This window comes from Choloepus didactylus, chromosome 21 (assembly GCF_015220235.1).
Source record: "Choloepus didactylus isolate mChoDid1 chromosome 21, mChoDid1.pri, whole genome shotgun sequence".
NCBI lineage: Eukaryota > Metazoa > Chordata > Mammalia > Pilosa > Megalonychidae > Choloepus > Choloepus didactylus.
The window spans coordinates 44087939-44115819 of NC_051327.1; the positions used below are offsets into that span (position 1 = coordinate 44087939).

General features: G+C 45.6%; 1 protein-coding gene across 2 annotated transcripts in view; it reads right to left on the reverse strand.

Annotated features, from left to right (window-relative positions):
- LOC119518034 (nodal modulator 1) overlaps positions 1–27881 on the reverse strand; it is a 57341-nt gene that overhangs the window by 22060 nt on the left and 7400 nt on the right. For both annotated transcript variants that reach the window (XM_037815139.1, XM_037815138.1), the window contains exons 4-20: positions 27212–27312; positions 25411–25517; positions 23588–23660; positions 21612–21764; positions 20917–21054; positions 20515–20604; positions 17513–17618; positions 17171–17321; positions 12902–13076; positions 11476–11617; positions 10224–10355; positions 9089–9225; positions 7432–7519; positions 3790–3853; positions 3111–3206; positions 469–687; positions 280–362 (exon numbers count right to left, since the gene is read on the reverse strand). In XM_037815139.1, the coding sequence (XP_037671067.1) occupies positions 280–362; positions 469–687; positions 3111–3206; positions 3790–3853; positions 7432–7519; positions 9089–9225; positions 10224–10355; positions 11476–11617; positions 12902–13076; positions 17171–17321; positions 17513–17618; positions 20515–20604; positions 20917–21054; positions 21612–21764; positions 23588–23660; positions 25411–25517; positions 27212–27312 (2055 nt within the window). The remainder of the gene's footprint in view (positions 1–279; positions 363–468; positions 688–3110; positions 3207–3789; positions 3854–7431; positions 7520–9088; positions 9226–10223; positions 10356–11475; positions 11618–12901; positions 13077–17170; positions 17322–17512; positions 17619–20514; positions 20605–20916; positions 21055–21611; positions 21765–23587; positions 23661–25410; positions 25518–27211; positions 27313–27881) is intronic.

Genomic DNA, 27881 nt, shown 5'->3' on the forward strand with positions numbered 1-27881 from the left:
TTTTTGCCTACCTTCTGGGGTCAACCTGATGTCAAAGCAAACCAACTCCTTTCCCCAAAAGATCACCCTGATCCTATTAGCAGAAGTTACTCTTATTGATGGAGACTTTTCATTCGTTGATTCATTCATTCATCAAACACTAAGGTCTATCTGCCAAAGAACCTTGAAGGTGGCTTACGAAGATAGCTTCATTATAACACCACAAAATAAATGGTTAAGGGCAGGCAAAGGAACAGTTGCAAAGGCGCACGTGTCATTTGCCCACGAGTCGATATTTACCTCCACTGACGACGGCTTCCATGGAAGGGGGATAGAAGAGAAGCTCTTTGGATGAGGGTGTAACGGTGATTTTCTCTCCAGACCTAAAATAATGAAAAGACTTCCATCTGGCTGGTTCCATCCCTCCCACTGGAAGGAACACCAGAACCGACAACAGGGAGGGTAAGAGAAAATCAGGTGAGAGCTTACCGTGCCCAGTAGGAGAAATCATAGGAGAAGGGGCCCTGTAACTCGTCCACCATCTCCTGTACGGGAGGCTTGGCCCCTCCCTCCCCTCCTCCTTCTGTGCCGCTCTTCTCCCTCTCCTGCCTGCGGCTCTCGATCTCAGCCAGCTGCTGCTCCCTCCGGAGCTCCTGCACAGACTTCAGAGGGCCGAGAACGAGGGCGGGCTCACTGTCGATGGAAGACCTGGAGGAGAGGAAGGGATGGCCCGGGTGCCTGAGGCCCCTTCTCCCTGTGGTCAATGGCAGCTCGACATATACAAGACGAGGGACTCGTGAGTGAACCAGATTGGCTCTGGAGGTGGCTGAACACCTTATAATGACACCAAAGTGGCACATTCTTCTCCTTTTTTGAATAAACTTATAGTTTTAAAAAGTAAAAACTGAACTTCTTTAGTGATTGTAATAGAATCTAGTCGGTCTAGGATAGAAGAAAATACCCCTAGACTTTGGGTTGATGCGATGAAAACTGAAGTCGGTTTTCCCGGAGGACACAGACTTCTCTCCACGGCCACCATCTTCTATCCATTCATTCACTCACTCATCCATTCATCAGTAAATACTTGGCGGAATCCACATTTTAGTGGCAAGCGGCAGACTATAAATAGATGGATGTCAGATGATAAGCACAACGAAGAGAAATAAAGCAGGACGGAGGATAAAATGACAGGACATGGGGTCAACACTTTAGATTAGGGGATCAGTCAAGGCCTCCAACAAGGTGCCATTTGAGCCAAGACAGGAACGAAGGGAGAGAGTAAGTCATGCCAGCAATCTGGGTGAAGAGCGCCTAAGTGCACAGTCCTCGGGGAGGGAGCCCACGCGGCATGTCCAAGGGACTGCAAGGTGACCAACGCAGCCTGGAGCAGGCTGACCCACAGACAAGTCCCATCAGTCAGAGAGGTCCCTGGGGTAGCAGGTGCCAGCTGGAGCTTGGCAGACCTTGGCATGGCCTTGGACCTCCACCTACTCGAGTGGGATGGAAAGCCACGGGGTTTGAAGCAGAAGAATGGTATGATCTCGACGATAAGGGAATCACCCTGCAGTGAGGCAACGGCCAAAACAGGGAGGCCAGTTAGGAAGCTGCTGTGATGATCCAGGCAAGAGACAGCAGTGGCTCAGACCAAAATACGGTAGAGGAAGTGTTGAGAAGGGACTGCATTATGGATATATTTGACTGTAAAGCCAAGGATGTGTTGATGGATTGATGGGATACAGGGTGCATGAGAAAGAAGAGTCAAGAAGCAATGAAAAACTCTGTACTCTCTGCATGATTTTTCTGTAAAACTATAGCTTCTCTAATTTTTATAAAAGAGAGAAAAGAAAAGAAAAGGAACAACTAGAGTTTCTGTTTGGGGTGATGGAAAAGTTTTGGTAATGGATGGTGATGATGGTAGCACAAACACTGTGAATGTAATTAACACTACTGAACTGTATGCTTGAAAGTGGTTAAAATGGAAAAGGTTATGTTGTATCTATGTTTCCACAATAAAAATTTAAAACCTTCTGAAATTAAAAAAATGAATTTAATAAAGACTGAAAAGAAGGTAACATGGAGTGGAGTCACTATTGGGAAGACTATGGATTTCTAGACATCCCAGTAATTCAGCACTTCTAAGCAGGAAACTAGTAGAAGACATTACTGCTCCAGCACCGGGCAAGTGCCTGGCCCACACCAGACACTCAACCATCCATCCCCCTAAACACCAGCTCCTGCTCCAGTGCATGGCAGCCCCTCAATCCAGTCTCTTCAGCCAGATGCCTAGGGCTATTCCTGATTCCTTATCGCAGCTGTAATGCTACAGAGCTGTGTGAGACTCTTGGACAACTGTCTGCCTTGCCTGTGAGACTCAGGGCTCTGGCCTAGGCCCAGCGCCTGGACAACGAAGATTCTCAAGAAAAAAAATTTTTGGCATGTTGAGATGGACAAACAGATGGTAGACAGAAAGATGGAAACACAGCCTGGAAAAGCAATCCTTCAACTAAAGTAAGGAAGGAGACAGTTACTTAATTTTCATTCTATTAGACCACGCTGCCAAAACTCTTCCAATTCTTGAGGAAATCAGGGTGTTGGGTGAACACTGGGCGGGATGTATGTCACCTCCCCACCCCGTAAACATTCACTCTAAGGCGGCATTCTCGTGAACCTGACCCTTGGAGAGGGCACTGCCTTCAAATACTTTCTCTCTCGCAACCCTTCTTGGAGCAGATGCCATTTCTATTTCCCATCCTTAAAGAAAAGGTCTAAAGAAAATAAGGCAGTTCTTTTGAATTTGCTAAAACACTTGAAATACAATAGACAGACTCCATAGGTTGTTTTTTTTTTCCTTAGCAAAGGCAGAAAGTGTCGAGAGTTCAAACAGTAATTTAAGACACTGAAACAAGCTGTCCAAAGGCTCTTTTTCATCCAGTTAATTCTTGAATCATAAAAGAAAAGGATCAAGGCTGTTGTGAATTTATGGGTGTGTCACATGAATATAAGAGAGGGAAGGCCATTTGTATGTACCTCTAGAGATACGAATCAAAAATAATTTTCCGAGCGTCTGTAAGAGCTCTCCCCACACCCTGTCCAGCCTCCCACCCCCAGCCCACCAGGTAACGCTGTCTTACTTGATCGTCACAGTGACATCCATCATTTTGTCAGTGGTGATAGTCCCAAGGACGTGGTGGCGGATGGCTGTCAGTGTCAAGATGCTGGGTGAAGACCTATAAATCAGAAAGTGGAAAGACAAGCACTAGCGATGAGACCAAGCCATTCTCAAAGGATCCCCAAAACACCCTTTATGGGCGACAGTCCTGACCCTGAAATATTCTGTGTAAAAGTGCTCTTACGGGGGATGAAATATCTCCTGAAATACATACACATATTTTAAAGAGTAAACTAAGTCTACACTCCAAAACTGAACACGGCTGATCCCCAGTGAAACCCACCAACATCTGTAAAAATATAAAAGTGGTAGACACGAGCTTGAGAAATTCCCATCAGTGAGGGCTGGAAAACTGAACAAAGATTATATTTAGCCCATTTTAAAAGCACAGGCTTCTATCCTGGGTTTACAGAATTCTTGGGAAAGAGATCTGATCTCCATTTGCTTAGTAATTTATCCAAGTGTCTGAAAACCCTGATCTAGAAATTCTTTTTAATACCTACCTAGCCTTACCTCTTCCTGAAAAACATAGAAAATTCCTTTTGTTCTCAGCAAGAAAACAGAGAAGAGAGATATTGCCACCCTCCTCCACAAAGTGTACACAAACACCACAGGGTATTTAATAACCAAGCCAGGCTTACGTGTCATAGGTGTAGAAAGCTTGCTCAAACCGGTGGCAGGAGCGAGGGGTCACTTTGTACACGCCTGCAGACCGGAAATCAGAAGTGATTTTCAGAGAATGGCATCTATCACCCTAAGCAATTCTAACATTTGAAATCCAAAGGCAGCTCTTTTCATGTGAAGACTCACAACATATCGCGGATTCGGAGTAACAGAATGAAAAACGCCAGGCAGACATCTTTTCCGTTGCCTACAATGGCTTCTTACCGATGGCCTGATCCATTTAACAGCCCGCTCACAAGCACAGGTTTTTCATTTTCCATAATTCAAAACTCACCGGAGTTTAATCTGCACCAACCAAGCTAACAGATAGATGTACAAAAAAAGAACAGAAAATCTATTTCTACTGCAAATTGGATGGAGAAAAGTTCCCACTTAAAAGATTCTATTAGAGATCCAGAAGATAACCACTGCCTGAATCCTTTCCTATAAATATCCCTAAAATTATATAAAGAAAAACACTTTTACACTATTAGTCTAGTGGTAACCCTCAGATTAGAAGCATATTTCATTTTCCAGAGAAATACTGTCCATTTCAGGAAGAAGCAAAGTGTAACAATTTATCCCCGCCACCCACCCACAATCGTTAACCCATATTTGGCCATACTTCCTACAAAAATCTGAAATTAGTTCAGACCACCTCTGCTATTTTCATCACACTGAGCAAGCCCCAGTGCAGTTACCATTAGAAAAAAAAAATGATTCAGTTCTTCCATTCATGTTGCTTGTTCCTTCATTACACAAGCGTCAACAGAGCACCTGGTGGGGGCCAGGTATCGTGGCTGGATACCGTACACAGCGGGGAAAGAACGGATCTGGGCCGTGCCCTCATGGAGCTCACTGTCTACAGACAGACTAGTGAGAACAAGCGAGAAGCAGTCAGCAGACACGTGAGAACGACTGATGACAAGGGCAGTAAAGGAAAAGAACTGAGTGCTGTGAGAAAGCATAAAACGGGGAAGCCTAAATGAGAAGGATAAGGTGCAGGCTGGGATAACAGCGGGTACAAGGGGACAGGAGCACACGTAAGCGAGAAACGCCACCTGCATCTGCTTCCCCAACAGCTGTCTCCCACCCTTAATGACAGATCCGGGTCAGGTCTCGGGTCGAGCAAGTACTCGGCCTCGGGCCCTGAAGCCCACCGTTCCAGCCCCCTCGCAGCCAGGAGGGGCCACGTGGCATGGTTCTAGCCAATAAGCAGAGAGGAGGTTTACTGGAAAAGGGGGCAGGGGAACTTCAGCCCGTCCGCCTCCTTGTCTTCCTGCCTTGAACAGAACAGGTTTCCTGGTGTTATGGTGGCCATCAGGCAAACATGAAGCAAAAACACAAGGAAAAGGCCAAAAGAATCAAAAAGACATCAGCCCGCTGATGAAGCCACGCTGGCAGCCACACATCTCCAGACAGCTTTTAAAAAAGAGCCAAACACACCCCTCTGTCCCCCACTAGCTGATGCCACTGTTGTATGGGTTTTGTCACTTGCAGCCAAAGGCATTCTATTGATAAGCTAGTAAACGCCCTGCAGGAGACATTGACAAAAGAAGAAAGTGGCTGGAGTGGACAGAGTGACAGACAGGAAGGGGCTAGATTATACAGGATCTCAAGGTCAGGTGAAGGATTTTGTCTCGGATCTTGAGAACTAAAAGAAGCCACTGCATTAGTCATTAGGGAAGCGCAAGATAAAACCACAATGAGATACCACTTCATGCCCACCAGGCTATAATCAAAAACACAGACAATATCCAGTATTGGCAAGGATGTGGGGAAGCAGGAACCCTTGTGCATTGTGGGTAGGGATGTAAAACAGTTCAGCCTCTTTGGATAACAGCTTGACAGTTTCTTAAAAGTGAAGCATATAACATGACCACAGACATAGGGGACTGGTGGTTTGATGGGTTGAGCCCTCTACCATAGGTTTTACCCTTGGGAAGATGGTTGCCGTAAAGGAGAGGCTAGGCCTCCCTATAATTATGCCTAAGAGCCTCCTCCCGAATGCCTCTGTGTTGCTCAGATGTGGCCCTCTCTCTCTAGCTAAGCCAACTTGAAAGGTGAAATCACTGCCCTCCCCCCTACGTGGGATCAGACACCCAGGGGAGTGAATCTCCCTGGCAACGTGGAATATGACTCCCGGGGAGGAATGCAGACCTGGCATAGTGGGATGGAGAACATCTTCTTGACCAAAAGGGGGATGTGAAAGGAAATGAAATAAGCTTCAGTGGCAAAGAGATTCCAAAAGGAGCCGAGAGGTCACTTTGGTGGGCACTCTTACCCACAATTTAGACAACCCTTTTTAGGTTCTAAAGATTTGGGGTAGCTGGTGGTGGATACCTGAAACTATCAAACTACAACCCAGAACCCATGAATCTCGAAGACAATTGTATAAAAATGGAGCTTATGAGGGGTGACAATGGGATTGGGGAAGCCATAAGGACCACACTCCACTTTGTCTAGTTTATGGATGGATGAGTAGAAAAATAGAGGAAGGAAACAAACAAACAAACAGACAAAGGTACCCAGTGTTCTTTTTACTTCAATTGCTTTTTCACTTTAATTATTATTCTTGTTATTTTTGTGCGTGTGCTAATGAAGGTGTCAGGGATTGATTTAGGTGACGAACGTACAACTATGTAATGGTACTGTGAACAATCGAATGTACGATTTGTTTTGTATGACTGCGTGGTATGTGAATATATCTCAATAAAATGAAGATTAAAAAAAAAAGAAAATATAAAAAAAAGAAGTGAAGCATAAATGTATCATATGACCTAGCAATTCCACTCTGAGGTATATGGCCAAGGATGAAAATGTATGTCGACGCGAAAACTTGTTCAGAAGTATTCACAGTAACATTATTCATGATAGCCCCAAACTGGAAAGAACCCAAACTCTACTAACTGGTGACGGATAAACCAAACAATGTTACCTCCATACAACAGAATACTGCTCAGCAATGAAAACGAAACACGGACACAAGCTACAAGAAGAATGAACTTCGAACACCTAATGCTAAATGAAAGAACCCAGACAAAGGACGACGTATGATTTCATTTATAGGGAATGTCCAGAAAAGGCAAATCTTTAATCTTCAAAGACAGAGAGAACAGGAGTGAGTGGATTCAACAGGCACGAAGGATCTTACCGGGGTGATGAAAATGTTCTAAAACTGGATTATGATAATGGTTGCACAACCTGGCAAATGTACTAAAAATCACTGTATGATATATTTACAATGGGTGAATTTTGTGGTATGTAAATTATACCTCGATAAAGATGCTTAAAAAGAGGGAGAGAAGCCACTGAAGGAATTTAAGCAATGTGGGAAGCAGTCCAATTTTTATATTAAAAAGCTCACTCATGCAAGCAAATTCATTGGCCAATGGTACAACACTTTTAAAGGAGAAAGGGCCCAATGGTCTCTTCCCAACCCAAACCCAGAGACCAGGAACACACCTTCCAGTTCCTGGCTCACAGTCTGGGTAAGAACCCTGCTCCCTTCAGGGGAATGAGGTAGGAGAACCCTCCACATGACCAGAAAATTGAGAGCTTGATGCAAATGGAACCAAAGTAGAAAAACTCCTGGAAAAGATCAATCCCTCCAAACTTACCTGGCTTGGACAAGCAGAATCGGTTGACCCCTTTGGAGAGGTTATAAATCCCCACGTTCTCAGGTCCATTTCCATCCTGATAAAATTCCTAAGGGACCAAAGCCAATACAATGACTTACTGGGGGAGACGGAGATACCAAGATGATGAATAATATTTCTTTTTCCAAACCAGTCATCTGTTTTACCCATTAATCATCTGAGCACCTGGATGCCACAGGAAAATGAAAAACCTTCAAAAAGTTCCAACAAAAACGTGCTCTTTTTTCATTCAATCAACTAATATTTATTGAGCACCTGCACTGTGACGGACACAGGGCTGAGCGGTGGGATAGACTGAGTGACCCCTGTTCTCAGGGGGGCTTCCGTTCTGAAATGGGAGGCCAGGAAAGCAGCGCATCAAGTAAAGGAGTAGATTTCAGCTGGTCTGTAACAGAGCTTTGGAGACAGGAAGCCGAGACAGAGGATAAAGCATGATCAGCAGGGGAAGCTCCCTTGCTGGCTCGTCTCAGGACAGGCCTCACCTAAGTAGGTAACGTTGGGGCTGACACGTGAATGATGAAAGAAAACCAGCTGACATGCATTTCTGGAGACGATGCAGCATTTCAGGCAAAAGGGAAGGGCAAGTGCAAAGGCCCAGAGGAGGGAACGAGCTTGGTGCAGCCCGAGCACAGTGAGCAGGGCGGGGACTGGTGGAGGGAAGGGGGGAGCTAGGCAAGGGTCTTGCAGGCCATGGGTACCGAGTATAGATCTTATTCTAAAGGAAACAGAAAACTAGTGGAGGGTTTTAAGGAAAGGAATGGCTTCCTAAACATTCTATCACTTATTCTCAACTGGGTATTAACGGACCCATCTCCCGTAGTAAATTTCTTGACCAGATATGAATTAACCCATCTCCAGTAACAGAGCTGGTTGTTGACAGTCTGGAGGTAAGTGGTTGGAGCCGTAGGCTGACACTGGAAACACCAGCTTCCAATTCCTCCAGTGTCTCACATAAGCAGTCAACTGCCATCTGCCTTGGTTTCTCCACTGAGACCTGACAATGGCATCTGCCACTGCTTGATCTCAAGAGATTAAATAAAACTCATGAACGGGTCCAGGTAGGTGGTTCCTTCGGGAAACCCATTTGAAGTACTGCCTGTCTGGCCACAGAGACCACAGTCAACAAGGGAATAAGGTCCTAACAGCTCTTTCCTCTGCACTGGAGTAAATACACTAGAGATGCTCAGCTTTGCTTGTTAACGGCACCCATTTTGAAGCCCTTGTTGTATGCCAAGGAAATTTTACTATAGCCCTGAGAAACGGGTATCATGATCCCAATTTAAGACAAGAAAACTGAGGCTTGGAAGCCTTCAATGAACTTACTCAAGGCTCCAAAACCAGCATACTGTGCACTACACAAACAGCTTCCCCAGACTACCATTCAAAGCTAGAATTTGATATGGGGCCAGGACAAGTAAATTTCCTAAACAAAAGTATCTTTCCACTAGGGGATTTTAAATGCTGCTTCATTATGCTTTCCACAATATGTGGGCTCATAAAGGGGAAGAAAAGAAAATTGACTTAACTCTGGTTCCAATATTCCTGGTATGCCCGTCCTTCTCACTTTCACAAGACTACTGTTCTTCCAAATAAGAGACTCTCCATAAGCCACACATACCAGAGTGATCGCATGAGACAGAGAGCATCGCAGCATGTAGCCCGTCTGCCTAAACTCAATCGCTGACACGTCATCTTCCAGAACCTCCACCTCCAGGCTCTTGTTCCTCCAGCACCAATCCTCGTGCATGATGCTTACTAGAAAAGCAAAAAGCACACAGCACAGAGAGACACGTGGGCACAGGCGTGCCACCTCCTCCCCACCACCGGGGAAAATGATAATGAATTAACTAATAAAATTAGATAACTAGGGGGAATGGGAAGGGGAAGGGGGAGGGAAGGGGAGGGGAGAGAAGGGGAGGAGAGAGGAGGGGAGGGGAGGGAATGCTTAGAACAAGGAACTCAGAGGTCAGCAAACTTTTTCTGAAAAGGGTCAGAGAGTAAAAGTTTTCAGTTTTGCAGGCCAAATGGTCTTGACCTTCAACTCTGCTGCGGAAGTGCACGAGCAGCCAGAGACGATGGGTAAATGAACAGGCATGGCTGTGTCCCAATAAATCTTTATTTATAAAAAAGAGGCAGTCAGCCCTTGATATAATAGAAGATACAATTCCCCAGAAAAAGCAGTCTACTTTACAAGTTACTCATTGCCACCTGAGCTTTGAAAGACAGAAAAACAGGCAATAGGGGCTTCTTAAGAAGTGCAGAGAAAAGGGAACCAACACTTTGCCAGCACCCACCACCTACCAGGCACTGTGCAAGGGCCTTTCCAAATTTTCATTTATTTAGTCTTACAAACATTTTGCAGAAAGGCTCTATTACTCCTATTTTACATGAGGAAACTGAGTCTTAGAGACCAAGTAACTTGCCACGGTCTCACAACTAAGTGGTAGAACACATCAGTGGGGTTAGTTCACAGTTGATTTTCTGGCATTTAGAAATAAGATGCCATGAGTCAGGATATCTGCCCCAAAGAGAAAAAGCAGGTGGGTTGCTATGATAAGATGGCAACCAGTTCACACAGCCTCAACTCTTGCATCATTGCCCAGAGCTGAACAATGCCCATTGCCGGTCGAGAGGCAAAGAAGAGTTAAACAAGTAAAGATGGAACAGTTGTGACGTAATTCCAAGAGCTGGGTTTTAGAAAGTTTAGAAAGATGGGAAGTGGGAGGGTGATGAGGTACTGCACTTGTTCTTACTTTTGTATTTCCCAGGGAGCACGCTGTCAAACGTGAAAGTCATCGAGTTGGCCTTGCCGGAGAGCTGGAGGCTCCGTTTCTCACCCTGGCGGCTCAGGGTCTGCAAGGTCACCAGCAGGTCACCACAGGTGTCTGCAGAGAAAAGAGGGGAGGGCTTCATCTGACAGCCCCTGTAAGCCCCAGGCTCACATCCAAATCCTCCAGCTCTGTGTGCTGCTTGCTATCGTCTAAGCTCCTGAAAGGCAGTGCCAGGAAGGTTTCTTCAAACCTAATATGCAGCTCTTCCATTCCAGCAATCCCCCTGCATGCAGGTTAGTGGGACCAGACAAGGAAGGCCACATTGGAAAAAGCAGCCCCATCATTTAGAAGACACCCTCAGGGGAGCCAGAGAAGAGAGGAAAGGGAAAGCACCACTGATGGGCACCCACTAAGGGAGACATAAGACGAAACAGGGGAAGCAACACTTATGGAGCACCGACAGGAGTCTGAGAAAAAGAGAAAAGGTGATGAAACATTTATACCACTTCATAGCGGATGAGAGACTAGGCCTTTTATTGTAATAACACATCTACCAATGACAACAAAGACTAATCCGGCTCTTGCTGTGTTCTGGGTAGTGTTCTAAAGGCTGTACATACACTAACTCATTCGTCCTCACAATCTCCCTGTGGGGTAGGTACTGGTATTACCCCCATATCCCAGAAGAGGGACTTGGAGCACAGAGAGGTTAAGTAACTTGCCTCAGGTCACACAGCGAGGATTCAAGCCCAGGGAGTCTGGGACCAGGGTCTGCTTTTAACCACTGTGCCACACTGCCTCTCGACATGATCACATTTAAGCCTCAAAAAACCCTCTTGAGAGGGTAAGGATTCCACTTTACATATGAAAAATGGAGCTTGGGCAAGTAAAATCCTTACAGTCTCTTAGCTGGTAAGTAACAGAGCTGGGATTAAGCCTGAACCTAATTCCATCTTCCTTTTAAAGTCAAAGACGGGGGGGGTGACGGGAAAGAAACCCATGTGTTCCTCTGGGAGCCAAAGCAGAACTACGCCAAGAGAAATGCTTCCTGTGCTCTCCGTGGCAATTACTGAGGAAGAACTAGACGCAGTGCGGGCTCTCAGAAAACCACTCCCCAGGAACAGTTTCTGCAGTTCTTCCCCAGTGCTACCCAATGAGGGCAAGTTCACCAAAATCCCACCCCTACCCACCTACTTCTCTGAAACTCCGTCCTTGCTTCCAGCTGACAGCTTACCCAAACAAGAGACTTTCCCGGACACGGACGCCAAGAACTGCACGAAGGCCACTCCCATCACGGGCCGGTCGCTCACGGTGAGAGGGAAGGTCTGGGGTTTCAGCGTCAGCCCCGCCCTGGCCTCGGCCTCGGGGACCAGCACCTGGGGGGCACACGGACGGCGTCAGGGGCTGCTGCTCCCTGGGAGCGCGCTGGAGCAGTCACCTGGGCCCAAGGCTGAAGAGATTTTGAAGGGCAAAGGTTCATTTCTAAGCCGAGTTTTAGAATCGCAACAAATCAGCAAGCAGCCTGGGAGAAGATAACGCATTTCTGATCAGACCCGAAAGGCCAGCCTTCAGCCGTCCCGCGGGTGTGTGCAAGAGCTGCCGGGCATCATCCTCCACCTGGGCACACAAAGCTGTGCCTGGTCACCTGGACGCTGGCCAAAAACCATAATCAATCCCAGCCCCTTCTCCAGGCTTTAGGCGGCTCATTATAGAAGCCATGAACTTGTCAACACCACGTGGATGACTCCTTACTGGAATTAAGCCATTTTCTTCCATACGCCTTTCCCGGGGTAAGGAGAGCGGTTGGGGAACGGGGCATTTGACACCTATTTAACCTATTTAAACCCCTGGATTACATAAAGAATTGTCCTTCCTTGGAAAAGTCCCTCATCATGCTTTTCAAAGGCTCCTTGACGTGACCAATTTGGCGAGAAGCTGGCAACCCACACTGTGGGGTGGGAGGGAGGAAAACATTTTTCTCCCACCTTCTGCTCCCCCTACAGGAACAGGCGGCATTAGAGGGACCCTCCCCACCCTCTGCCCTCCTCCTACTTGCTCTTGCACAAAGGAGGAGGTGCAGCGGCTGGGGCGAAGGTGGGAGCCTGAGTCTGAAAAGACCAAGGGGGCAGCCTGGTGTTCCCTCCTGACTCTTGCCCCCTGGCCCCAAATTCGCTCAGTTATGCACCTGGTGGTGAGGCCTTGGGCAGCATCTCCTGCTTCTCTGCCTGCCTGGGTGGGTAGAGCAGCCAGGCCTGCCCAGCTGTCTTCATTTCAGGGTGAGGCAGGAAATGGGAAGCTCCATTTTGGCCTCGGCTCCCAAAAGTCATGCACTTTGGAAGTTCCTGAGCTGTCAGTAATAAAGACTTTATTTTCATCGCCTTTTGGATTCATGGATATTCTTATAGCAGACAAAAGTTCAAGAAGGTAGTGATGTGACTGGCAGGCAGATACTAATCCCCAATAAACATCCTGACGGGGAAAAAAAAGGGAGGCTTCTTGCATCACTTTCGAACTGTCTGCTGTAACAGGCAGAAATGTAAACACTTAAAAATAAGTTGTGAATTGAAATTCTCCTTCTCCATCCATTTTAGCTAAAATAAGCCTTTTAAAAATCATGGCTTTCCTCAAATGTTCTAAAGAAAACAAAACTTGCATCGTACCTGGACGCTGTAGGTCCCCGGTTTCGCTTTAAAACAGAATGATCTATGAGCATCTGTCTCCACGGTGACCAAAGACTTGTCCTTGTCCTGCGATGACAGGACAACTTTGTATCTGCTTATCTGCTTGACTGTGTCGGGGAAGCGAATGATGGATATCTGACCACAGACACTGAACCTGCCCAAAAGAGAAGACCATTCATTCCGGCAGGGGAATTCCGTTATAATAGAACAGGCTCTTATCAACCAAAAATACACCCCCCTTTTCCAGCCCTCAACCCTGAGACTAGTTTAATCTTAATGAAGAAACAGAAACGCGACCAAAATGACTCAGTTTTAACAAGCAGCCTTCAGAAGGAAGACCAGACGTTTCTCAGCATAAGGGAAAAGGCAGAGCGGAGACCCAAGGAGGTGCTGTTTGTGTATTCCAGGGGACATCTGGCAACCCAACCTTCCCCCAATACCCCCCAGCCCTGCCCGGCACTGCAGAAGCAATTTTCAGGAAATCTGGAGATAATAAAAAATGTTTCAGGTAATTGGATCATTGACAGTGGAGCTGCCTCGGACTGAGAATGTGGGCTAGTCCTTAAATGCAAAGAGCGGTAAGCTGCCTAAGAAACTGTGGCACTACCCAGGCCAGAAAACAAGGCAGGGTTATCAAAATGCCTTCCTCACTTTTGATTAGATACAGTGCAGGGATAAAAGCAACCTGAGAGCTTTGAACAGAAAAGGTAATTAAGTGAATATAAAAAATTAAAAAAAAGCTACAGCTGAAAACTGTTTTGGAGCTAAGAGCCACGGAAACAACTTATAATTGAAAAAGCCTATTAAGGGAATGACTCAGATTTGCAACTAAATGAGTAGAGTGTAAGGGGCTGCAAAGCACGCCTCCAGGAAGTGGCACATCCGTCCACTCAGGGGACAAAGACGGACACGGACAAGCCTCCGTAGAGCCGATGTGTTCAAGTGTAATAAGCTACCACAGCCAGGACCCACGATGGTGTACCTTTAGCTGACTAAAGGTTATGTTTTCTCATCTTCAAGAGTAATTTTAGATAAGAAGCAGTCGGTTGTTATTTCTGATAGAAAGATAATAACAAATGTTGGATCCTGACAAATAGGGGATATGTTTAAGGTTGGAATACCCACTCTACCTCAAATAAAATATAGCAGAGAGAACAGCAGATTAGTGGAACATGAAATCTAGACATAATTAAATGCATTTCTTAAGGGTGAAGGAACCAGGCCCAACCACAGAGCTCACACGCCAGAGGAGGGGGCAGCAAGTGGTGGCCAAGCGGGCCCACCATCTGTTCTTGTATGGACCACAAGTTAAGAATGGTTTTTATGTTTTCAAATGGTTAAAAGGACAAAAATCAATAGAAGAACAATATATCATGCCATGTGAAAATTGTATGACATTCAAATTTCAGTGCCCATCAGTAAAGTTTTCTTGGCACCCAGCCATGCTCATTCCTTTGTGCATCGTCCATTTCACACACCACGAGGACAGCGGTGAGTGGTTGCTGTGAGACCGGACAGCACATGAAGGCTAAAATATTCATTCTCTGACCCTTCCCAGAAAAAGCTGGCCGACCCCGATCTAAATTTAAAGGTATGAATTTTGGTTCCCACATTCCCAAAGGGTATACTTTCCAAATAAAAGGTTAGGAAGGGGATGAATGTTGGTGGAATTATTCTGAAGGACCTTCCACATTTTCTTGATTTGTGAACACGTTGAGTACATTTGCGTATATGTTCTGTACACTTTATATATTCCCAGCTGAATCTCTTTGCCTCCCTAAATTTTAAATATTCCAACCATAAGATCTTTTTTAGCTCATATTCCAAACTGGAGAGAAGTGTCAATCTTTATATACACAGTTAGCCCAAACCTCAAATGCCTATCGGTTTAGGTTGAAAAAATAAACTAAAAAAACTGGTAGGAGAGGGTTCTGTTATAATGAAGCCCTTAAAATTTGATACTTATCAATAAATTATTTTGTCAGGGTTTTAGACATTTATGGAGAGAAATCAGCAATTTTGATTCACATTGAGATAACTATTCTCAGTGATTTTGAGAGCTGTCAATGAGTTTTCTGTTAAAACAAACCGGGAGGGTTTTTTTTTTTTTTCTTTTTTCTAAGAAAAAGTAAGACATATCGATAAGCTAAAAAGCAAATGTGCTATGTTGGTCCAAAAGGAAAATTGTGACTTTTCCAAGATGCTCCACAAGTGTCAGTTTGTTCGACTCTATTTCTTTGACCCTAAGAGCCAGGGTAAAAGAAGAAAATGAATATAAATACATTTCCCCCATCTTTGTGACAGCACCTCCTCCGATGACCCAGCTACTCAAATAACCTGGACTCCAACCTCACCGGGGCCTGTGGATTCTCACTCCACATCCTACCCACCAAATCCTGCTCCTCTTGCTCCCTCCCCTGCCGGCCCCAGGTCCAGCCAGTACCCTCGGGACCACCATCTCCTCCAGACAACGCCACAGCCTCCCACCTGGTCCCTCCACTTCTACTCTGGCCTCCTCCAATCCCTTCTCCATACAGCAGCCAGGAAAAAAAACTTTTTAAAAGTAACATGATCTGTATCACTCTCCTGCTGAAAACGCAATCGGTTTCCAAGGATTAGGGACAAAAGCCCATCTCCTCCCCATGGCTATGGGGTCCCGTACCTCCCCAACCTCCCAACAGCCTCCAGCCTCACAGGGGGGCCTTAGTTCCTCCCACCTGCTCGGGGCCTCTGAACATGCTGTTCCCTCGGCCCAGAAAGTTCTCGACTTGGCTAACATTTAGTCGTCCCAAAGGTCTCAGCAGCCCGAGAGGCCTCCCATAGCTCCAAGGGTAAATAAGTGCTTCTCACGGCTCCCCTGCACAGTGCTCACCATAACTTCTAACCACAAATTAGTTTGTTTTCTGTCTCCCCAGCAAAATGGAAGCTCACGGTGTGTCAGCTTGTCAGTGACCAGGTCCTGGACTGGGTTTCTTAGAGCTCAGCTCACCGGACCTCCCTGGCAGATCTGAGCCTGCTGGGCATTACTTTACTTCCTTAGCTCCTGTGACCCCCACACCCTAGGTTCTCCTTAGGGCAGCCCTTAAATGCTGGCATTCAGTGTGGCTGCCTGTTTTTCTGATTCTACCTGCTCCTACATACACAAGGTTCGGCTGAACATGTGCCCAAATCTTCAGGATGTACACACAGTCCATCTACTGGAGAGCTCCACCTGGTGGTCCTGCAGACACTTTGATCCCTGCAGGTCCAAAACAGGACCCAAGTCCCCTAACCAGCTTCTCTTCTCATCCACAGCCCATAGCACCAACAGTTACTTTGCCTCTCAAGCTGGGAACCCAGAAACCACCCTTGACTTCCCCCTTCCCTCTCAAGCCAAATTCAAATTCTCCACAAAGTCCTGCTACTTTGAACTTCTAAATATGCTTCCAATCTCCCCGGAGCCCCAGTCTTGGCCCCTTCAGAGCCGCCCTCCACCACGCCACCAGAATGCCCTTCAACAACAGGCATCTAATCATACCAATGGCCAAAACCGTTCACTAGCCCCTGGCCCCCCTGAGGACAAAGCCCTGACCTTCCACCAGGGTGTGAAGAGGCCCTCTGCGATCTGCCCCTTCCAGCCTTCCCGCCACCTCACTTTCCTTCTCTCGCCCAGCACTTGATGCTCCAGCAACACCAAGCTTTATGCCCCATCCACACGGGGCTGCTTTGTGATTGATCACCTCTGCTTGTGCTGCCCATCCGCCAAGGAGACCCTGAGCCTCTACTTTTAGGTTAAGCAAACACCTAGCACTACCAAAAAGAAGATGAGAGAAAGATCTGAGAGCTGACTCCAAGGCCTGTGTTCTCTGCACCACGCGATCTTGCTACACATACGGCCAGTCCCACTTACAGTACACAATCACAGGCAGGAAGAATTACAAAAATGACCTGAAGCATCTTACAACAAACTTTCTCGACCAACTGTACCATCTTCAACAGTTCTCAAGGATTAAGCCAAGAAAGTTCCCACAGATGCAGAGTCAGACATCACTTTAACAAACCCTTCCTAACTTTGAAGCCAGAGAGCTTTCCTTAGCATCCAACATACAGCTAACTTCCGATGATAAGATTTAGCAATAAACTGTCTAAAGAAGCCAGTCTGAAACTGGATGTTGATCCTTGGCAGAAAACACATAGAACAATTCTTTTCTCCACTGGCTTGAGCTGCAAAAACTTCTGCATTTCCCAATCCAAACCCAACAGCTGTACCCTGTTGCAATGATGTCAGCCAGCTGAGGTGTGTTAGGTGCAATTTTGATTGTCACAGTTTCAAAGTAGAGGTGCTCCTTCTGAGCATGGATGGTGTAGGTCCCAGTGGTTATGTTCTCCAGGCGGAAAGAGCCATCAGCTTTTGTTTTGACTGTAAAACAAAAACAAGCAAATCAAAGATGAGCCCAGACAACTGCCTATCCCTACACAGACGTGAGGAAACCTGAGCCAAAACCTGGCATATTTTCAGACAGTCATTAAGACTTGTGTTTCCTTCCCATTTCTTTCTAGGATCAAAGAATGGTACTGGTCAGCAGTCCCAGAAGCCAATGTGCTGCTCACCTTTGATTTGATTATTCAGAGTGACGACTGCCTCCGGAACGCCTTCTCCCTCGGGTCCGTTCAAGACCTTGCCGGTGACGGAGAACCCCATGACGTGGAACACGGGCTGAAACACGAACAGGAAGAAGGCTCTCCTCTGGTCGAGCCGCAAAAGCCTATCTTGTGCCACTCACCCCATCACTCGCACGTCCTCCCATGCTGTCCCGTGTGCCAGCCGGCTCACGCACACAGGCTGCATCCCCGGCCGACAGCCCCTTCCCCTCAGCCCTGTGCCCAGCCAGCTCCTACGCATCCTTCATGCCCCAGGGAAATGCCACGGCCCCAGGGAGCCTGCGGTCACCGGTCCCACGCCACATGCTCTGTTAGCGTGTTTTGCCTCTCCTGAATGGCACATCTGTGGGCTAATTTAACATCTGTCTCCCCAAGGGACTGGAAGCTCAAGCAAATAGGGACGATGTCTGTATCTTTGTTGTGTTCCCGGTACAATGGTATTTGTTGAATGACTGAATAAGAAAGACCACAGACTCACTTCCCAGGTTTGAGACTACTGGCTGGGACTTTAGAAGGCTTCCCCACCCTTGCTCCCTTCCTGTGTTCTCCCATCTGGATGTCCCATTTTGGTGAGCCACGCCACCCTGCAGCTCCGAAGCTTAAATCCACAAGTCCCCATGGACCCTATGCCCCACACCTCCAACATCCACCTGTCCAGTGGGTTCCACCGCTGCAAGGTCCCACGTGCCCTTCTCCTCGGCCTGTTCTCCCATCGCAACCTGAGATCAAGCGCTTGTTAACTCCACCTAGAGCCCCATCTTCAACCCTCAGTCATTGCCCTCGCCACGTGGTTCTAGACTGGGCCTCTATGTGCCTGTGCCCACTCGTGGGTGAGCACAGGGCCTTAGCTTTCTTTCCCTGTAGCTGCCAGGATCCAGCCACTCTGACCTCTAGTTCCTCAAGACCACCAAATGCCTTCCCCATGTGGGGCTTGTACAGCAGTGGCTCCCTTAGCCCGGAACATTCTTCTCCCACATCTGGAGAGGATCAGAGAGGCCATGCCTTCTTGTCATGCAGGGCTCAGTTCAAACTGCCACCACCTCCAAGAAGTCCTCCCTGACTATCCTATCTCAGGCAGACCCTGCCCTGTTATGGTCTCGCACACTAGCCTATTTTATTACCTTCATCGAACTTACCAAGATCTGAAATGTCCTCGTTTGATTTCTTTTTTTATAGTCTGTCTCCCTCCCACTAGAATGTAAGCTCCGTGAAGACGGACCTTTTTGTCTGAATTACCTGGACATAGGAGGCACTGAATAAGTGATTCCCAAATGAATGAATGCATACATGCAATGGCATTTGAGATAGAGCTTTAAAAAACTAAAAAGGTTTCCTTATTATTCAGGAAGTCGTTCTTGAGCCTTCCAAAAAGATGTGGTACATACAATCCATTCATTCACCTATTAATTCATATAATCATTCAATAATCATTTTTCTTAAGCAACTACTAAGAAGGCACTAAATCACATGCTAGGAATACAGATTACCGGTTCCTGGCATCACAGAGCTTACAGGCTCTTTCGCGTGCTCTCTCTCTCTCTGAAATTCTCACTCATTGCTGTGTTTAAAAATTTGTATGTGGCCGTCATCTTGGAATGTCCTTCCTCACTAACCTGTCCCCATTCTTTTCTGTAAGCCCCTTGAAGCAAGCAAGGACTTTATCTTCTCACCCCAACTCCCCCCAGCACACAACAGAACAGCTAAATACTTGATTGACTCTTAATAAGCAGAGCCGATGTCCCACCGTGCATGTGACCTAAAAGCTAGCGCCGACTAGTTTAAGCCACTTTAATACCACATTTTTTTAATTTAATGTTAAGAGAAAACAATTAAAATATAATTTTTGTAATAACTCGAACACTAGGTGGTCCACTCATGAAAGATTTTATTTTCTTTTGCGATTTACTCCATATAGCAAATTTTCTACAGTAACCATTTTGCACTTCTGTAATTAAAGGCAGCACAAATGTGATGAGAAACACATCTGCCATCTATTTTTGGGTCTTTTCTTACCATCCAGTTTTGAGGTCACCTCATCCTCCATCCACTCTCTTCACCTGATCCAAGCTCTGTCTGCTCTCCCCTGGATTACTGCCACAGCCTCCTGACTGGTGCCCAGCTTCCCTGTTGCCCCTACAAACTCAACACAGTGGCCGGGGGATCCTTTGGGACCTAAGTCAGATCCCACTTCTCCCCTGCTTGGGATCCAGTGGCTCCAATTCTCACTCGGAGCAACAGAAGTGGCCCACAAGGCTGGCTCAGTGTAGCCCGCCACCTCTCCGCCTGCATCGTCTTCTCCTCCTCCTCCTCTCCCCCTTGCTCACCCCTCTCCAGCCACCCTGGCCTCCTTGGGGTCCTCCAAACACTCCAGGCACACTCCTCCCCCGGGGCCTTTGCACTGGCCGCTTCCGTCTTAGAGATCTAAGTTGGTTCACCTTCCTTCCCCTCGAATGTGTGCGAACGTCACCTTCACAGTGGGGACGTGCCCAGACACCTATATAAGACCGTGATCCCTGTCTCCTCCCGGAAATTGTTTACCTTCCTTTCTTGCTTTATTTTTCCATAGAATACACACCACCTTCTAATGGATGTTCTAACTTATTTATCCATAAACATACAGGCTCTTCCCTCCCAGTGGAACACAAGCTCCACGAGGACAGGAATTTCTGCCTCCTTTGGTCACTGCCGTCCCCCCGGCCCTGGAAGATCACCCGGCGCGCACACCACTGGCATTCAGTAAATACGTCTTGTTGAATGAAGTAGAAACAGGGATCCAATTCCCAGAAGATGAAGAAATTACGTAAGAGAGGCGAGGTACCTAGTGAATCCCAGACTAAACTGGATATGACACAAGATTCCATTTCTCCCCACAGCTCTTCTAGATAAAATATCGATTTTTTTTTTAAGCTTGTTTGCAATACCTGACCCTCCAGAAGCCAGCCAGGTCTTACCTCAATCTTCAGGCTGTCATGTTCCACCGTAAAATCAAGTCTGGAAGGAGCAACGTCAAAAGTAATCCTCTCCCCTCTATAGAAAGGAATCTGGAAGGAAGAGTCTATTAATTACCAAGAGCCAATAACATGATTCAACCATCAATATCAACAATTGATTTGGCAGCCCACAAATGTCAAGGGGTTCAGGGCAGGCCCAGGGAAACCATGACTCACAGCAGCTGCCGATTTTAAGAGGAAGCCCTGCGCTTTCTGCAGCTAGGACTGACAGGTGACAGTCTTATCTTAAGCGTTAAACAGAATATTCCCGGAACTGCAGGCCGTTTGTTCCTTCAACACCCAAATCGCACTGGCTGTTTTAAAAGCCCAGAGATAGACGGACTGGGAATCTGTTTCACTCACCACAGTATAGCTCCCACTGGGTAAGGAAGAGAAGGAGAACAAGCCATCTTCCTTGGAGACCACGTAGCACAAATACACCAGACTCTCATCCTGGGGCTGGAACCCAGGCACAGGTGAGATGTTGCAGCCCAGGACATCCTGTGCCAGGAAAAACAATTGCTTTCTCTGTCACTTCTATGTTCTGATCATCATCCGATAGTCACACCAAAGGAAAATGTTTGTAAGTTTTATGCCACAAAATAATGGACTTCTGACATCTAAGCCACAATAGTACAGATGAAAGGAACAAAAATATTTACATTCAAGTTGAAAACTGAAGAACAGCAGGCTTTCTGGAAAAAACGACGTGACTGTCCTTCTCTACAGAGAACAGGTCAGCCGTTCTCCAGAGAAGGACACGGAGGCCCAGGAAGGCAGAGGGACTGGCCCCAGGTCACACAGCGAGTGGGAGGCAGAGCTGGCATTTGCTTGACTGCAGAGACCGAGTACTTTCCACCAAACTCCTACGCTGCCTCCCCATGTAGAGCACTCAATTTCTTGTAAGTCAACTGAGACACTATGATCTTAAGTGTTAAGACCAGAAATCAACCTTAACGTGCATTTTAAAGTGTTCTCAGTTTGCATGTACACACACACAGACACACACACATGTACACATGCACAATCTCTTCTTTTCTTCGCTTTTCTTTGCTTACCTCTTTAGTTACCAAAGAAGAAAAGAGAAGGAACTTGACCCCTTTCATGGGTTCCCCGTCACTTCGCACAGAGCCAGACACGTTATAGCCAGCAACTATGAGAGGACTGGCGGCATTGGCGTTGGAGCTGGTGACACGCACCGTGGTGCTGGCCTGCAAAAGAAAAGATTACAATTTTCAAAAAATAAAAAATAAACATTTGCCAAGTGTTTAACAATGTGAAGACAGGCTTAAGCTAACGTGGTAACTGGGGAAAAAGCAATATGTAAAATTGCATATACGGTGTGATCCCAACTTTTTTTTTAACACTCAAAGTGAAGTGAAAGGGAACCTGGCAAATCATAAATTAACAATGATTTCCTCCACATGACAAGATTTTACTTCTTTTACACTTTTCCACCTTCCAAGTTTTCTGACTTCTGTTTCCACTCCATGATACTCTTCTATAAGTTCCAATATTTTCAAATGAGTGTGCTTTATTTTTTTCCATGGTTATGGGATAAGCACATGTTTTTTAACTTCATGTGAAAGTATAAACTATATGCAGAAAAGTGCACATATTCTAAGTGTACGGGGCAGTGATTTCACAAACTGAACACACTATGCAACCAGCACCCAAAACAGAACAGTAACAACACCCCAGAAGCTTCTTTCACACCCACGTCCATCGCTGTCCCCCCAAAGGGCCATCACTGTCCTGACTTCTAGCAGTGTGATTTACTTTTATAATAGCACCATCTTAAATTCATAAACTCAAGCTTTTGCATACAATGTAAACCTCACAATGTCTTCTACTTATAATTTTGAGTTTTAAATAAAACATTTCAAAATGCCCCCTGGAGAGAAAAACCCTGAAAACCGAAAGTCATAAACAGTACACAGATACATCCAGGTATGAGATGCACCATCAATTATAAATACATAAAACCAACAGAGTAAAAACCGAAATGTTGACTCTGATGCTTCTTTAGCAAGAATGAGACATAGTCTCGAATCTAATGTAAAAGCTAACATGTTGAAGTTTCCTCTAAGTTGCATTTCAATTGCTAAGAAGTTTCCTTTCTGTTCTTTCGAAACCTTACCTAATTTGTTTCTCCCTTTTCTATCTTTTAGTATAAATTATTTTGCTCAAACAAAGAGATACAGAGTCCTATAAAGAACACCTGCACACCCTCTCACCAGCTGAAGAAACAAGAGTAGAAATGCAATTCAACCCCTCTGTGTGTCCCCAAATCCTCTTGCTCTCGTCTTCCATGGACATCAGTGTCCATGACCACAGAGTCTGTCATTCCCACGCATGTCTATATCTAAATGCATCTACCATAAATAAGAGTGTTATGAATGTCTTTGATCACTCTATAAACAGGAGCATGTTTCCTTATCCTTCAGCAACTAGCCGTTGTCTTTCAACATTAGGTTTTCAAATGTGGTCACAATGACGTATGTAGCTCTGGTTCCCTTGTTATTGCTGCTGTACAAAACTCGATTGTGTGCTGAAACCACATACCATTCTCCCCTTAACAGGCATTTAGGTTCCTTAAATTTTTTTGCTATTACAAACAAGGCTGCACTAAACATTCTTAACACATTTCTCCTTGGGCGCCTGTAATATACCACAGTTTCTAGAATGAGCAGTATATTTATAGATTTCTGCTTCCGACTGAAAAAAGAACAACAAACGAATCTAATCAGGTCCTTCTGGTGTTGATTTAGCTTAAAACAGCTATTGTTAAAAACAGATCTACTTCACAGCAGGAAGACAACATTGTCACCTGGAGCTGAAAGCAACATAAGCAGCATCTGCTACAGTGAGGGAGTTTTACCCTCTAAATATTACCAAACTAAACAGTGGAACCAGAGATGATAAAATTATTTCTTCATCTAATTCAGAAAAGCCATAAACTCATTTCAGATGCTAAACTGAGAACCCCTACATTTGACCCCAGCACAGCTCTCGATGTGGATGAAACACTCACCTCTTTCAATGCCCAGGTTGGATGAGTTGCAAGAATTTCATAATCTCCAGGAAGCACTTTAAAAAATGCAAACCTAAGAAATACAAAACACCACTTAAATTTCTCCAAACAACCCAAGTATTTCTGGTTTTACGATTGGTACTGGTGGCACAAGAGAATTACATTTGAATTATCACAAACTTGCCATTAGTTGGTGAAATGAGAATGAATGAAATTCAATCCTTCACTGAACAAATCCACCTCTAGCACTAACTGAGCACTCAATGTGTGCAAGGATAGGCGTTTCGTGTGCTGACTTGACAAAGGGTTTATTTTTCCCTCGATCCCAAAGATTTCTGGCATAAAACCAGTCATGGTGATATAGCAGGGAACAGTCACAGAATATCAGCCTGGGTTTTAACAAAGGTCATCGGCATAAAGAGGCAAGGAGAAGGGAAGTGACAATATCCAAAGGAACAGACGTGGGAGAGGAGGAGCTATGTGTAGATGACCGAGAGCAGATCAGATCGGCTGAGACAGATGCTAACATAAGATGACGCCGATGATCTGTGTAAAGGATAAAAACTTTGAATCCCATTTAAAAGAACTGACACCTGCTCTCAGCAGCAAATATAAGCCTTTCTGGGCTTTTGCTCAAAGCAAGAGTGACAAAACCAGTACCGATGAAGACTGTTCTAGTGGCTATGGGCAAAACCAGGTAAAGGCTGGAAGTGCTACCACCAAGATCTGGACAAGCTTAACCCTTTAAATTTACAAAGGACCCGACAACTAGAGGACAGATTCTAGAGTAATGAACTACAAAGATTATTCAGTTTCTTCTGTGGTGACATTACACAGTTACCTGTGTAATTGTAGTATTGCCTGTGATAAATGGCTAGGGCCTGGGAATCACTTTGGTACAATAAAACTGAAATTGCCACTTGATTTGGTCTTAGTAAAGTTTAGCTTCTCCTTTCTTTCCAGAGTATCCCAGTTCTCTGCAAGTTACTCTCATTGTAGATGAAAGAGATTCAGAAAGTTTAGTCACTTTTCCCAGCAAGGTCAATAGCAAACTACTGGCCTAGAGAAAACTCAAGTTCCTCATTCCTTCTACAGACCAGGGTTGGAGGAGCATCGATCTAGCAGAAGTAAATGTTATTTTGAAAATGAAGAATAATTTCAGTAATGATGAAAATAATTGGATGGCTTACTGACAGATTCATTACAGGCTTCTACTTTGCAGTTCAGTCAGTTTTGGATATTAAGTTGTTAATGATGATTTGAATGTTTTCAAATCAACTCCAAATATAAAACGTTTTTGATATAATAGTGACAAAGTGATTTCTAAAAACCATGAGCTAACCTATATTGAGCTCACATTTATTAAGCACTTAATTCGTGCCAGGCAGTTTGAAACAATGATGTTGATACAGTAATTCATTTAATCTTCCCAATAACCTCATGAGGTAGGTTCCATGATTATTCTCATTTATAAATGAGCAAACTGAGGCACAGTAGAGTTAAGTAACTTGCCTGAAGCCAAGGAGCTAGCAGATGGGGGAGCTGGGACACAAATCCGGGCTGCCAGGCTCCAAAGTCGGCCCCACCATTTACCGAGCACCCACCCTGGGCCGGGCTTTACTGCCTCACATTTAATCATCCCACCAATGCCAGGGGCGATGTGCCAGGTGACTACATCTTACAGATGGGGAACCTGAGGATCTGAGGGGCAGGGACTCCCCTCAATTTAGGACACCAAATCAGGACTCGGTCCAGGTTCCCCTGAATCCAAACCCCTGCCTGTCACACCCCGCTCAGCGCAGGGCAGCACAGACACCACTCACTTGCCGCCAGGCTGGGTGACTGTGGACTGGATCTTCGCTTCGGTCCCCAAGTTCCTCAGGGAAACCTGAACTCCTGCCGGACCCAGGGGCTGCCCTTTGCTGAGAACCTGCCGTGGAGAAGGAGGTTAGGACGCGACCTGGCAGCAAATCACTCCCCCAGAGGTGCTGTCGATCCCACCCATGCTCCCAGGATGAAGCCTGGAATCTTCTTTGGGTCAAGGACCCCTCTGAAAATACTATATAAACCATGGCCACCTCTCCCAAGAGGGAAAAATAGTAATAGTGAATAATAATCTGTTTCGGCGAATCTACGACACCGTCAGTTAAAGATGCACCACTATTTTACAAGCCAGTTAAGAAAGGAAAAAACACCCAACATGGGGACTCTAATAAGAAACCCACTCATAAAACTGGGATGCCAAAGAGCCACACTCTCAATGAAAAGGTAAAGGAGAAGTAAGTCTGCCTTGAAGGACGGGACAGCAAGGAAAAGTGCGTATCCCAACCTTGGGCGAGAGGCAGAAGTGAATGCAAATCTTCTCTGGAAGCCAATTTCAATTCACCCGTAGTGATTGCAACATGTTATCAATTATAAAAATTACAGTTTCAGAGATGGCAAATGTGAAAAAAATGTGTCTTAAAATCATAGACATACACCGTAATGATAACATCGACAGAGCTAATGTTTTATTAATGTTTTATTAATTGCTCATGATGAGCCAGGCACCACACTAAGTCCTCCCCAGACATTATCCCAGTAACAGTCCAATGAAGCGGGTACCACTCTTACCCCTGTTTTTCAGGTGAGCAAAGCCACACAGTTAGCAAGAGAGTGCGTGGGGATTCTAACCCCAGCAGGCTGGCTCCAGAGCTGGTGCCTTAGCTACTTCCTCTGCATCCAGGAGGGAAACCTGTCCTGCTCTCCCCACGTTCTGGCCCCTGCCCACAGGGGAAGGGATTCCACCCCAAGCCCTGGGGCGTGTGTTCTCCCAATCCCGCATCACTATACAAGTCCATCCCTTGAATTACACTACAGCCCATACTCCAGGGTAGGGGGCGAGGGGAATGACCAGCAACCCAAATCTCACCCCTAAAAAAACACCAACTACATTTTACATGCAAAAGTCACAAACCCTCTTGAAAAGTATCAGTGGGCCCCTTTTGGGATCAAAGCCCGCAAGTTAAAAAGTCCTGCTTTCTTTGAAATAAAGTTTCAGTTGGCTGAGAGATTACAAATGGAGTTGAGAGGTCACTCTGATGGACATTCTTATGAACTATACACATAACACTTTTTAGATTTTAATGTATTAGAACAGCTAGAAGTAAATACCTGAAACTATCTAACTCCAACCCAGTAGCCTGGACTCTTGAAGATGATTGTATAACAATGTAGCTTACAAGAGGTGACAGTGTGATTGTGAAAACCTTGTGGATCACACTCTCTTTATCCAGTGTATGGATGGATGAGTAGAAAAATGGGGACAAAGACTGAATAAAAATAGGGTGGGATGGGGGGATGATATGGGTGTTTTTTTTTACTTTTATTTTTTATTCTTATTCTGATTTTTTCTGATATAAGGAAAATGTTCAAAAATAGATTGGGGTGATGAGTGCATAACTATATGATGGTACTGTGAACAGCTGATTGTACACCGTGGATGACTGTATGGCATGTGACTATATCTCAATAAAACTGAATTTGAGTTAAAAAAAAAAAAAAAGTCCTACTTTCTTAAAGGTAAGAGCAGACAGTACATATTCTAGAGCAGATGTTAAAAATAACAAAGTTAAGAAGCCCGACCTTTCCATTCACAGAGAAGCCCGTGAACACGAAGTTGATGTCCCCGCCCTTGGTGCAGATGTCACTGACGCCATCCACGTAGAGCTCCACGTTAGTCGGCTCTGAGGAATCAAGGGGGGAGGGGAGGCGGACAGGGGTTCAAGACACCAGAGCAATTTCAGTTCTGGGAAACAGCGAAGTCATCTAAGTGAAACACACTTTACTGCTATGCTTGCATTTTCTTTATTTTTGTACACTTAGCAAATTCACGTCATTCAAACTCCAAAAGCACAAAAAGGTATACTGGGAAAGGCCTCCCTCCCATCGTACGCCCCATCACCCAGTTCCCCGCCCCAGAGGGAGCCAGTGTTATGAATATAAAATATGTTTTAAAATCCTACAGCCAAGCTGTATCCCAGAGCCCCATTAAAATTCAGTGAACACTAAATGGTTTTATTTATTGACTACTCACCACAGACCAGGTGCTGAGCTAAGTGCATTTAATCTTCACAACTATTTTAAGAAGTAGACAATAATAAGTGCAATACATGGAGAGGTAAACTGAGGCAAGGAAAGGTTAAAGGATCTTCCAAAGTCTCACAGCTTGTAAGTGAATGAGCCCCACAATCAGCCACCTGGCCCCAGACCCTTGTCCTGACGAAGTTCAAGACCTCACCAAGGCCCATGGGAA